We start from the raw sequence: 12,129 nt of genomic DNA, 5'->3' as shown, positions 1-12,129 counted from the left end.
GGGGATTGAGTCCCACCCGAGTGATTTTTTTTTCTTCTAACTTTAACTCAGAGGGTAACACACTGAGTGTACAGTGTTTATATGTCGGTGAATGCTGAGTATACAGTGTTTATACGTTGGGGAAAGGCAAAACCTAATGTTGGACTTGTGATTGGCTTGTGATTTGACTCGTGATTGACTCATGATTGAATTGTGATTCACTGTGAAATTGACATGTGTTGACTTGTGACTGACTTGTGGCGTACTAGTGTTTGACTTGCGATGGACTCGTGAATGACTTGTGTTGATTTGGCATTGATTTGTGTTGACCTGTTATAGACTTGTGATGACTTGCGATGACTTATAGTGACTGACCATGACTTGTAATTGACTTATGATTGATTGGTGACAACTTATGATTGACCTGTGAATCACCAAAACTGTGTTAACAAAAAGGAGGACAATTTCAGACTGACTTGCAAGGAGTTTGTAGAAATGTGGTTAGTTAAACATCCATCTCACCTTCTACGGGGAAGTTGTTCAAGCCGACTCCTTCAGCCGAGCACACGCCCCCCGTGGGCTCATACAGACCCCCCTCCATGCAGACGCCCGTCCCGTTCCCCTGGCCCACTGCGCACCACCCGCACCCCGGCTGTCGCAGGCAGTGAGCGCACTGCGTGTTCAGGTAGCAGGGTTGGGGGCAGTTGTGACTGCCGCTGTGGGTCAGGGGACCGCAGGCGCCGGTGGAACAGACCAGGGGGACGTAGGTCGGGGACAAGCACTGTGGCAAAAAAAAAAAAAACAAGTCAGGTGTGTTTACAAACACAAATGCCCCGCAACCGTGACTGTTTCCATGACATAACACCACTCTAACATCAACTTACATGTACCTTGGTCAAATGGAACGTTCACTGACAGCATCAGTGTCTTCTGTAGGTTTTATATGAATTAATCCCTAATCCCTATGATCTCAGAATAAATACAAGATTTCTATTGTTTTAGCCACTGTGACCTTGACCCTTGACCTTTCGACCCCCAATGCGATAGGCTTCTTAGGATTGCCAAGGACAATCCACAAACCAAATTTGAAATTCATATGTAAAGTATATCTCAAGTTATCACGCTGACAAAATTTCTTTTGTTTTTGCCACTGTGACCTTGATCCTTGACCTTTTGGCCCCAAGTGCAAAAGGCTTCTTAGAATTGCCAAGGACAATCCAGTTACCAAATTTGAAGTTCATATGTAGAGTATTTCTCAAGTTATCGCGCTGACAAAATTTCTATTGTTTCAGCCACTGTGACCTTGACTCTTGACCTTTTGGCCCCAAATGCAAAAGGCTTCTTAGAATTGCCAAGGACAATCCACAAACCAAATTTGAAGTTCATATGTAAAGTATTTCTCAAGTTATCGCGCTGACAACATTTCTATTGTTTCAGCCACTGTGACCTTGACCCTTGACCTTTCGGCCCCAAATGCAAAAGGCTTCTTAGGATTACCAAGGACAATCCACAAACCAAATTTGAAGTTCATATGTAAAGTATTTCTCAAGTTATCGCGCTGACAACATTTCTATTGTTTCAGCCACTGTGACCTTGACCCTTGACCTTTTGGCCCCAAATGCAAAAGGCTTCTTAGAATTGCCAAGGACAATCCACAAACCAAATTTGAAGTTCATATGTAAAGTATTTCTCAAGTTATCGCGCTGACAACATTTCTATTGTTTCAGCCACTGTGACCTTGACCCTTGACCTTTTGGCCCCAAATGCAAAAGGCTTCTTAGAATTGCCAAGGACACTCCACAAACCAAATTTGAAGTTCATATGTAAAGTATTTCTCAAGTTATCGCGCTGACAACATTTCTATTGTTTCAGCCACTGTGACCTTGAACCTAGACCTTTCGGCCCCAAATGCAAAAGGCTTCTTAGGATTACCAAGGACAATCCACAAACCAAATTTGAAGTTCATATGTAAAGTATTTCTCAAGTTATCGCGCTGACAAGATTTGTCCGGACACACACACCCACACACCCACCCACCCATACTTGTTTCACATGACTAGTGTGGACTTTCCATTGCTTTCGTGTAGTTAAGAAAAACCAGTGAAAAAACTCATTTTTCTCAAACTGTGAAAACTCTTTCAACCCAATTTTTTTTCTATGATTCCCTTTAGTGTTTCTCTTCATTCTGCTACAGATAAACCTAACCCCAAAATGCCTCTAAACCTGTTTTCCAGAAATGGGGAAACACTGTGTGGACGTGGGCAAGTCCACACAACGTCGGTGCTACCTACATTATGTGGACGTCTTTTGTTCGGAAGTCCACACTGCGTATGTAAGACAAGCTCACACCTACTCACCCACACACACACACACCCACCCACCCACCCACCCACCCACCCACCCACCCACGGAAGGACAAGGCGGAAACAGTATGCCCCTTCGGCTTCGCCGCGGGGCATAAAAAGGTAAATAACAAATGTTCAATTTTTATTCAAAATACTTCAATTTAGGAATTTCACGTGACGTGGCAAGTCGGTGGTCAACCACACACCCGCCATATTGGACGTAAACGGTTGCAGACTAGTAAATAAACTGCAATAGACCCCAGTGATAAATACCATAATGAACACACAAAGGACGGTTCAGTAAAGGCTGCTGGTAAAGTTTTGGCTGGTCATGCTCAGTGTAATTGACCAGAAATTCAGGAGTCAAAAAATGAAAGTTGTTTTAGCCAAATATTGTGTGTAGCAGTGTTCGTTTTGCAGGCATTCTATTATTTTGCATTCAGAAATAGCGTTGTGTTGTTTAGGAAATGGCAACGATTTTGGTATTCAATTCACAACTCCAAACGCTTCAAAATTTGAAACTGTGAGGCTCTTTGAGTTGTTCTGTATAAAGCACAACGTAAGTACCACAATGATATTATAATACATGCAAGTGTTATTAACAAGCTGTTCCTAATCGGGAACACTTAGTTTTCAACTGGGAACATGCCATTTCTGATTTGGAAAATGGCTTTCTCTAGGGAAAAAAATGAGACCGAATATGGCTCCCACTTGGGAGAACAAATCTGATTCTGCTCATTCAAACTGTTTCTTTTCAGGAACAATCAATTTATTATTTGGAGCCTGCCATTCTCAATTGGGTACATGCCTATTTCCAGAGAAACCGTGAAACCAAACTCAATTCCAAATTGGGAACAGACCACTCCCAATTGAGAACTGGCTTTTCCCAAGAAATCACTGAGACCGAACTTTCTTTCCAATTGAGAACAGGCCAATCCCAAATGGAAAATTGCCTTTGCCCAGAAAAAAAAAAAAGAGACGATTTTCAATTCCAAACTGGAAACAAGCTATCACTAATCGTTCCCAAATATTTGAGAAGCACCCTTACTTTGCTCGTACCCCCCGCCCTGCAATCAGGACGCTGGGATACTCTGATGAATTCACGCTCTGATTGGTTGGATTTTGCGTGACCAGTGACCTGCGCGTCATCAAGGTCACGACTCTGCAAGGTTTGAAACGGCCGTTAAGACTGATTCATTACTTTTTTATTCCAGTTTAGAAATGTTATTTTATTTTTTGAAAAGTGTAATAATGTAGGAAATTCTGTAAAACTTATCTGTGATGTAAATTTACAATTCCCGTCACTTGCTCAGGCTCCGTTTAGAATCACGAACGGTCGGATTGCATTATGCGACGCTCCACATGGTCCGCAATGAAACAGAAATCACATCTGGTATGGAACGTGTGCATTTCTATGGGAAGTTTTCGGATAGCATTTGCGCATATTATCTAACTGCGGTTTTGAACAGCTGCAGCCAGATGCTTTATACATAGGTCATAGGCCATTTCCTTCACAAGATTCTGTGAAGCTCATCAGAATATCCCAGCGCCCTGTTTGCAGGGCGGGGGGTACGAGCGAACACCCTTACCTGGCCAAGCCGGGCGCTCCAGACGCACTCTTGCCAGCCCCCCTCTGCCCCTTTGGAATCCAGGCAATCAGTGCACGAGTTGTGGGTGTAGCAAGGGGAGGGGCATGGCTCGTTGGGGGAGGAGCTAATGTGAATGTCAACAGGCGCAATCTGCAGGAGTGACTCCCTGAAGCAGTTCCAGTCGTAGGTGGGGTTGGCGTTGAGCAAGCGTCGCACCTCACCTAGTGACAAAAAATAAATAAAAAGTGAATTCACTTAAAGGGAATATACATCATTGGCTTTTGCTGTAATTTTCAGAAGCGAACTATTTGAGGGGCTACTATAATAGATCATACATTGTTACACTGACATGTTTGAAGTTTTGTGTTCGAAAATGCTGAAAAAAAACAAGAAACACACAAATGGTGGAGTAGTCTGGTTCCCTGACTCCACTAAAGATAAAATGGATACATTTATAGATGCTGGAAAATTGTAAGGTACAGGAACCAGTCTAGCTGCCCTGCACCGGTTCATGAACATGTAACCAATAGCAAACAAAATTTTAGTGTGAAAAAAATGGTGAATTTGGAGCAGTAGTTGAAAAATAGTTAGGTTTTTCCAACGGTGGTCGACCGACCACTGTTGGAAATTTATACAAAAATACCATTTTCTTGAAAATGACTTCACACCAGGTGCCATAATTTTACAGGGTGCTTTAGACTGTCATTTACCAACATCCTAGTGAGGTATTTTGCTAAAATGTGGTAGTTGTATTTTTTGATGTTTGCAAATGTTGTATATTCCCTTTAACCAGTTGCATTGGAAAACATCATAACATGCACTGGCTGTTTTATACACAGGCACGGCTGATGGGTTACAACATCAAGATTGCCTGACGTTGCGAACTCAACAAAATCTTCTTCAGAGGCTTAAAGACGAGGGTACAAGGAACACACATGTAGGGACTAACAAAAGTGCAGGGTTGGGAACAGAAACACAAAAGGAATTAAGTCAAAAATTTGACGACATTGAAATGCACAGACATATCTTAGACTCTAGATGCCTTACGAACTTTTTGTGTGTGAAAGGCATAGAGGATCAACAAAATCTTCTTCAGAGGCTAAATGACAGGGTACAAGGAACACACATGTTGGGACTAACAAATGTGCAGGTTTGGGAACAGAAACACAAAAGGAATTAAGTCGAAAATTTGACGACATTGAAATGCACAGACATTATATCTTGGACTCTAGATGCCTTATGTACTTTTGTGTGTGAAAAGCATAGAGGATCATTTGCATTTACCCCAAAAGTAACCTACAGAATTATTTTCAAAAAGCTTTAATACTTGGATTAAAGATTGTACTGGTACTAAACACCCCGTGAAATTATTCCGTCCGGCTCGCTGTCATTTAGAAGAAATCAAGAACTGTAGGTGATTTCCAACAATCAGTCAATTGACTGATTTTTGGAAGTAAAGAGTTCCATCGATAAAATTGTGTTTTGAGATCAAATGGCGGTGCATATTTTTTCACTGTTTTTCCAAAAAATATTATATCCACTGAGCTTTAACTTCAATAGGTTAGGTTTTGAACATTCTTCTTTGGATTTTGAACAAAACGCAAAAAGCAAATGATCCCATTCAATAAACAAGCTCGATCAGAAATACCTTGGAAACTGCGGGCCAATGAATTCGTGTTTATGCTTGAGTCACGTGATTGTGCCATGTAAGTTCTGAAAGTGGTGTTTTGAGTTTAAAAAAAAATCGGGTTTTTGACCCTAGTGACCCCATGATGACCTTTGACCCCAGTTTGGTCAAATGACATGTTGGGGCTGGGCCACTGATACTTTTGCCAAAGTTTGGTTGAAATCTGTCCAAATATGTAGGAGAAATAGACAATGTCAACATTTGCTACTAACTAAACTAACTAACAGACTAATGGAGAGATATGATGATTTGTTGAGCTGCTATCCCGCAGCTAAAAATGCCTTTAAAGCTACAGTCCATCATTTGCAGCCATCTGAAAAAGTAACTGGCGTATTATTGTTGAAAAACATACTTGGTTGAAAGATAGTAAGTGGACCAAACTCCCTGTGAAATGAATCTTCTGGCAAGCTATCATTTGAAGTAATCAACGAAAGAAGGCCTTTCCAACGGTGCGTCTTAAGACGCACCGTAGGAAAATTTAATTTGTAGTTTGTTTTGTTATTCGGCGCAGCGCGCGCAAGCATTGGCACGACGCACAGGAGGGCGTGGTTGCTATAATTCGTCGGATCAGTGCGCGACATCGCGTATAGTTGCAATTCAAAACAATTTAAAACATGATTCAGCAACTTTTGATTTGAAATTGAGATCCTAGAATGCTGTTTTTCTCGGTATACATAGCTGAAGCTGAGCTGAAACTTCATCAGGTTAGTTGTTCAGAATCCTTCATTAGATTTTGAACACTTTTGTTGCTTCAAACGAACAAAATGCACAAATTACAAATGATGGACTATATCTTTACCAGATAAGGCAGTTTGGAGTGGGACAGGAAACTAATGGGTATATTGATAAAAAACAAGTACATGGTACTTTTAGATCAAAATGATATTACACGTACTGGCTCGTTTGAATTGGCGCGTCCAGATGCAGTCTTCGGCGACGCATTTGTCGCAGTCACTGGCCTCGCACTCCAGCTCCGGGCACTGGTTGGCGTCGCTGATCTCCTTCTGTTTGTCCACCTGGCAGTTGTGTACTTCCATGCAGTCCAGCTGGCGCGATATGCACGCGCCGTCAGGGCAGTTGGAACACCATTTGCAGGTCTAATGGGTGAATGGAATTGGGTTGATCATGGGAAGATTAATTAAAGGAACATACAACATTTGCAAACATCAAAAAACAAAACTATCAAATGATTATGAAATATCTCACTGGACTATTAGTGAATGACAGTGTAAAATCATGGCACCTGGTGTGCTGAACTTTTCAAGAAAAATGGTATTTTTGTATTAATTTCCAACGCTGGTCGGCCGACCAGCTTGGAAAAACTGCCTTTTTCAGATACTGACCCAATTTACCATATCTAGTTAGTCCGCATTTTGTTTGCAATCGATTACACATCTATGAACGGTGTCAGCCAGCTAGACTGGTTCCTTGACCTTACAATTCCCCAACGTCTATAAATTGCTGTGTTTCATCTTAAGTGAGGTTAGGGAACCAGCCTAGAAGAACATGATTGTTTTTCTTGGTTTTTCCAGCTGCATCTATGAACACGAAGCTTCAAACAAGTCAGTGTGACAATATTGCCATGAAACACTATTACCCCCCAATCCATCCATTTCTGAAAATTACAACCAAAGCAAATGTTGTATATTCACGTTAAGTCTCCTTTTGTTTGATCAGTCAGAGACTAGTCATAATTCCAATCTTATTCCCGTGCTATGCCTTTTACAAAGGCTAGTCATCAACAGTCAGATCACAGTGACTTCTGTAGTGTAAGCACTGTCACGGGCACTGATCTCTATATAAAGACTGGATAGCTAATAAAGAGCCGCACAATGAATGAATTTGACGCCATATTGGTGAGACCGGCTGGTGATCTACAAAGGACAAGTTGCCGTCTTTATAGACAGCATGATTTTTTTTGTAACGTCGCGGTTCACTTGACTTATATTTTGGCCACCACCACTGACCAACTGACCAAGGTTTACTACAATTTTTCTAACGTCGTGGTTACTTTTATAATGCTGCGAATCACTTTTTCGGCGTTTTTGAAATAATAATCACTACGGAAACGTGTCCCTTTTAGAACATCATAGTATGTGTACGTGACCAAAAAGCGCGTCAACTGTTGATACAACGCGCGTGTATTTACGCGTAGAACGTTCGTATTATACGCGGCCATCTTCGTGAGACCGGGGGCGAATTGGTCAATATGCAAAGTCTACTGTGTGAAATCCGCTATCCAGTCTTTATATAGAGATCAGTGGTCACGGGCATCAATCTGGGGGAGGGGGTGGCCCCCAGATCTCCGCCTTACGTAAGTAACATCGTGGTAATTCAGAAGCACTCAGCTGGCTGAAGCCCAAATTTTGAGCTGTGTAGTGTGCTGGCTGGGTCACGACACACTCAATGCAGGATTTGGCAGCCCTGCAGTTCCTATATTCACCCCTGTATAACACATTCCTGTCTACGTACATACCAAGTTTCAACCCAATCGGACTTGTAGAATAGTTTTGATAATTGGAAATTCACCTGTTCAGCTGTGTAGTGTGCCAGCTGGGTCATGACACACTCACTGCAGGATTGGGCAGCCCGGCAGTTCCTATATTCCACCTTTGTATAACACATCCTTGTCTACGTACATACCAAGTTTCAACCCAATCAGATTTATAGATTAGTTTTGATAACTGGAAAGTCACCCATTCAGCTGTGTAGTGTGCCAGCTGGGTCCTAACACACACACTGCAGGATTTGTCAGCCTGGCAGCTCCTATATTCCATCTTTGTATAACACATCCCCGTCTACGCACATACCAAGTTTCAATCCAATCGGACTTATAGAATATTTTTGATAATTGGAAAGTCACCCATTCAACTGTGTAGTGTGCCAGCTGGGTCATGACAAACTCACTGCAGGATTTGGCAGCCCGGCAGTTCCTATATTCACCCCTGTATAACACATTCCTGTCTACGTACATACCAAGTTTCAACCCAATCGGACTTGTATAGAATAGTTTTGATAATTGGAAATTCACCTGTTCAGCTGTGTAGTGGGGTGGCTGGGTCATAACACACTCACTGCAGGATTTAGCAGCCCTCTAGTTCCTATATTCACCCTTGCATAACACATCCTTGTCTACGTACATACCAAGTTTTAACCCAATTGGAATTGGAAAATATTTTTGATAATTGGATATTCACCTGTTCAGCTGTGTAGTGGGCTGGCTGGGTCATGACACACACACTGCAGGATTGGGCAACCCGGCAGCTTCTATATTCATCCTTGTATAACACATCCCTGTCTACGTACATACCAAGTTTCAACCCCATCGGGGAATAGTTTTGATAATTGGAAATTCACCTGTTCAGCTGTGTAGTGTGCAGGCTGGGTCATGACACACTCACTGCAGGATTTGGCAGCCCCGCAGTTCCTATATTCCACCCTCGCGTCGTTGCAGGTGATGCCTTGCTCCAAAGAGTAGATGCCGTCACAACTACAGATAAACATTAACACCATTTGTGTAAACAAGAAAAAAGTTGTTCGCGAAAGAATAAGATCAATGTTTAATCCTGAAAAAGCTGTGCACTGAGAAAGCTTGTTGCTTTACGTGTTTTTCATTTTATTTTTAATTTTTTTATTAAGACTTTTCCCTTCTGCTGATAGACAGTCCGGATATCGATCCTGTTCCCCTGCCATGCCTTTATACACGGGCTAGTCAACAAAATATGTGATGCGATCAAGCTAAATGAGTCGTTTGTCGGGAATTTTTAAGTGGAGAAACAGGCCAAAATAGGGCCACTTCATCACATCACTTCATCACATCTCTTGGTGTTCAGACTTCCATAATTTTCGAACTAAAGATGGTATCAGCATGCAGTTTTTGCAGCAGTAATGCTGAGATTGTGCTCTTTTGAAATCTGTCATAAATTTTTTTTTTGACCAGGGTCGACAAACGAATCATGTAGCTTGATTGCTTGACATGTCTTGTAGGCACTGTGTCCGTCAAATTTCATCATTAGACAAAAGCAGGTGACTTGTATTGGTAGATACAGCGAGCTTATCAATTTCCTACAGTCAAAGTACATCTGTATCATGTTACGTAAAACGGTTACAGCCAGTCAATCCTAAGTTATGAAGGCAGGGAGCACTCAACTGTTAAAAAACAGTCACTTGAGTTATTTTTAATGTTGGGATGGCTGTCGAATTGCCACAGAGCATTTGGGCCACACTACCTGCTCCAATTTGACCCGTCACGTAAAACTGCACACGTCAGACTTTTTTGAGCATTATTCCTCATAGACTGTTAAAGCTGTAGTCCATCATTTGCAGCTATCCAAAAAGTGACTGACGTAATTGTTGTTGAAAAACATACTTGGTTGAAAGATAGTAAGGGGACTAAACTCCCTGTGAAATGATTCTTTCTGGCATGCTGTCATTTTGAAGAAATCAACGAAAGAAGACCTTTCCAACGGTGCTTCTTAAGACGCACCGTTGGAAATTTCCGTTAGCAGTTCGTCTTTTTATTCAGCGAAGCGCGCGCAGGCGTTGATAAGACGCACACGCACCCTCTATAATTCGCCGGATCAGTGTGCAACATCGCGTAGCTGCATTCAGCTCAGTAAGAACGTGTCTCGGACGCTGAATTCAGGCCCAATTCTAAACATGATTCAGCAACTTTTGATTTGAAATCGAGATCCTAGAATACTGTTTTTCTCGAAATATACAGCTGAAGCTGAGCCGAAACTTCATCAGGTTAGTTGTTCAGCACCCTTCTTCAGATTTTGAGTACGTTTGTTGCTTCCAACAAACAAAATGCACAAATTACAAATGATGGACTATACCTTTAAAGATATGGGGACTGGTAAATAGCGCCCATTTCAAGCCTTTGATTGGATTGCCTCTGCGTGCGCGCATCACGGTTGTTTATTTTTGAATCGTTGTTCAATTCGGGGCAAGTTCGCGCAAGGACTATAGTTAACCATTGGTCGACTAACGCTTGCCCGAACTCTGTCTAGTCGACGATGGTTGACTACGCTAGTTGACTATTTGGAACCAACCTACTGGGGTTGGTTGCTTCGCTGGTAACCATAGCCGCGCGCGTTCATAACGTACAGCAGGGAGCCAGGATCCAGACGTTTTGCAATGACATTTTGACCAGCGTTCGACTAGAGACGTTCGCACTTTGCTATTAGTGCGCAGGCGTAAGGTACGTCACAAATCAACCACTAGTCGACTAATGGTCCTTGCCCGAACTTGGCCACGGGTATGGACGCTGGTGATTGAACTCACGATCATCAAGAAATTCACGCATGTTTTACCACAAAGAAAGTACACAAAATCACCAGTGTCTCCATGAAAGCAACTGTCAAGCATTTTAACTGCATAGGTTGTAAATATTGAACAGCAATATTTCTCTCTTTATTGATATTTGCAAGAGATACTTTTAGGGAACCAGACTATATTCCTCACAAATTATTCCTCATTTTGTTAGAGCAAGTATCCAAGTCTGAGACCCTACCTCGCTTGATACACATCCATGCTGGCCTTGCAGAACAACAGGTTCTGGGTGTCGTTAGTCTCCACACAAGCCGCGCAGCTGGGCATGCCCAGGCAACCGTCGGTCGTGGTCTGCAATGCGCACAGGTCCGTCGGCAGATTGAGCTGGTAGAGGGCGCCCAGCGAGGTCCCGTCGTTCCCGCCGAACGTGTAGATGGCGTTGCCCGTGACGATGGCAGCAGACAGAGACGCAGATGGTGACGGGGGACTTCCAACTACAAAATCTGATCAGATAGTGAAAAAGCTTTTAATCAATTTACTGAAAGTTTTCGTTCATTCATGGAAGTGGGAAAATGGTAGTTAGGAATTAACATTCTGCTTAAAGCTATAGTCCATCATTTGCAGCCATCCGAAAGTAACTGGCGTAATTATTGTTGACAAACATACTTGGTTGAAAGCTAGTAAGGGGACTAAACTCCCTGTGAAATTATTCTTTCTGGCAAGCTGTCATTTTGAAGTAATCAACGAAAGAATGCCTTTCCAACAGTGCGTCTTAAGACGCACCGAAGGAAATTTAAATTAGTAGTTCGTTTTGTTATTTGGCAAAGCGCACGCAAGCATTGGCACGACGTACACGTGCGTGCGGTTGCTATAATTCGTCGGATCAGTGTGTGACATCGCATATAGTTGCAATTCAAAACAATGCAAAACATGATTCAGCAACTTTTGATTTGAAATTGAGATCCCAGAATGCTGTTTTTCATAGAATATACAGCTGAAGCTGAGCTGGAACTTCATCAGGTTAGTTATTCAGTATCCTTCATTAGATTTTGAACACTTTGTTGCTTTAAATGAACAACCATGACAACATGCACAAATTACAAATGATGGACTATATCTTTAAGCACACATGTAAGGCACGATGATTTTCCGACAAAAGGTTATCAGCATAAAAATGTAAATAACTTTTAAATAAAGTAATATTTTGACCACAAAATGCAGATTCTTCAAATTACTGACATATATCATCAGTCAA

At 42.0% G+C, this 12,129-nt stretch overlaps 1 protein-coding gene across 1 annotated transcript in view; it reads right to left on the bottom strand.

Annotated features, from left to right (window-relative positions):
- Positions 1–484: 484 nt before the first annotated feature.
- Positions 485–12,129, bottom strand: part of LOC119733067 (multiple epidermal growth factor-like domains protein 8) — a 58,992-nt gene continuing 47,347 nt past the window's right edge. Inside the window, exons 32-36 of the mRNA XM_038206648.1 lie at positions 11,116–11,377; positions 8,958–9,090; positions 6,496–6,697; positions 3,914–4,134; positions 485–760 (exon numbers count right to left, since the gene is read on the bottom strand). Of these exons, the coding sequence (XP_038062576.1) occupies positions 485–760; positions 3,914–4,134; positions 6,496–6,697; positions 8,958–9,090; positions 11,116–11,377 (1,094 nt within the window). The remainder of the gene's footprint in view (positions 761–3,913; positions 4,135–6,495; positions 6,698–8,957; positions 9,091–11,115; positions 11,378–12,129) is intronic.

The sequence above is a fragment of the Patiria miniata genome, unplaced genomic scaffold, assembly GCF_015706575.1.
Source record: "Patiria miniata isolate m_02_andy unplaced genomic scaffold, ASM1570657v1 HiC_scaffold_25, whole genome shotgun sequence".
NCBI lineage: Eukaryota > Metazoa > Echinodermata > Asteroidea > Valvatida > Asterinidae > Patiria > Patiria miniata.
Note: the sequence above shows the minus strand (reverse complement) of the source record. Positions and strands in the feature narration are given on the sequence as shown.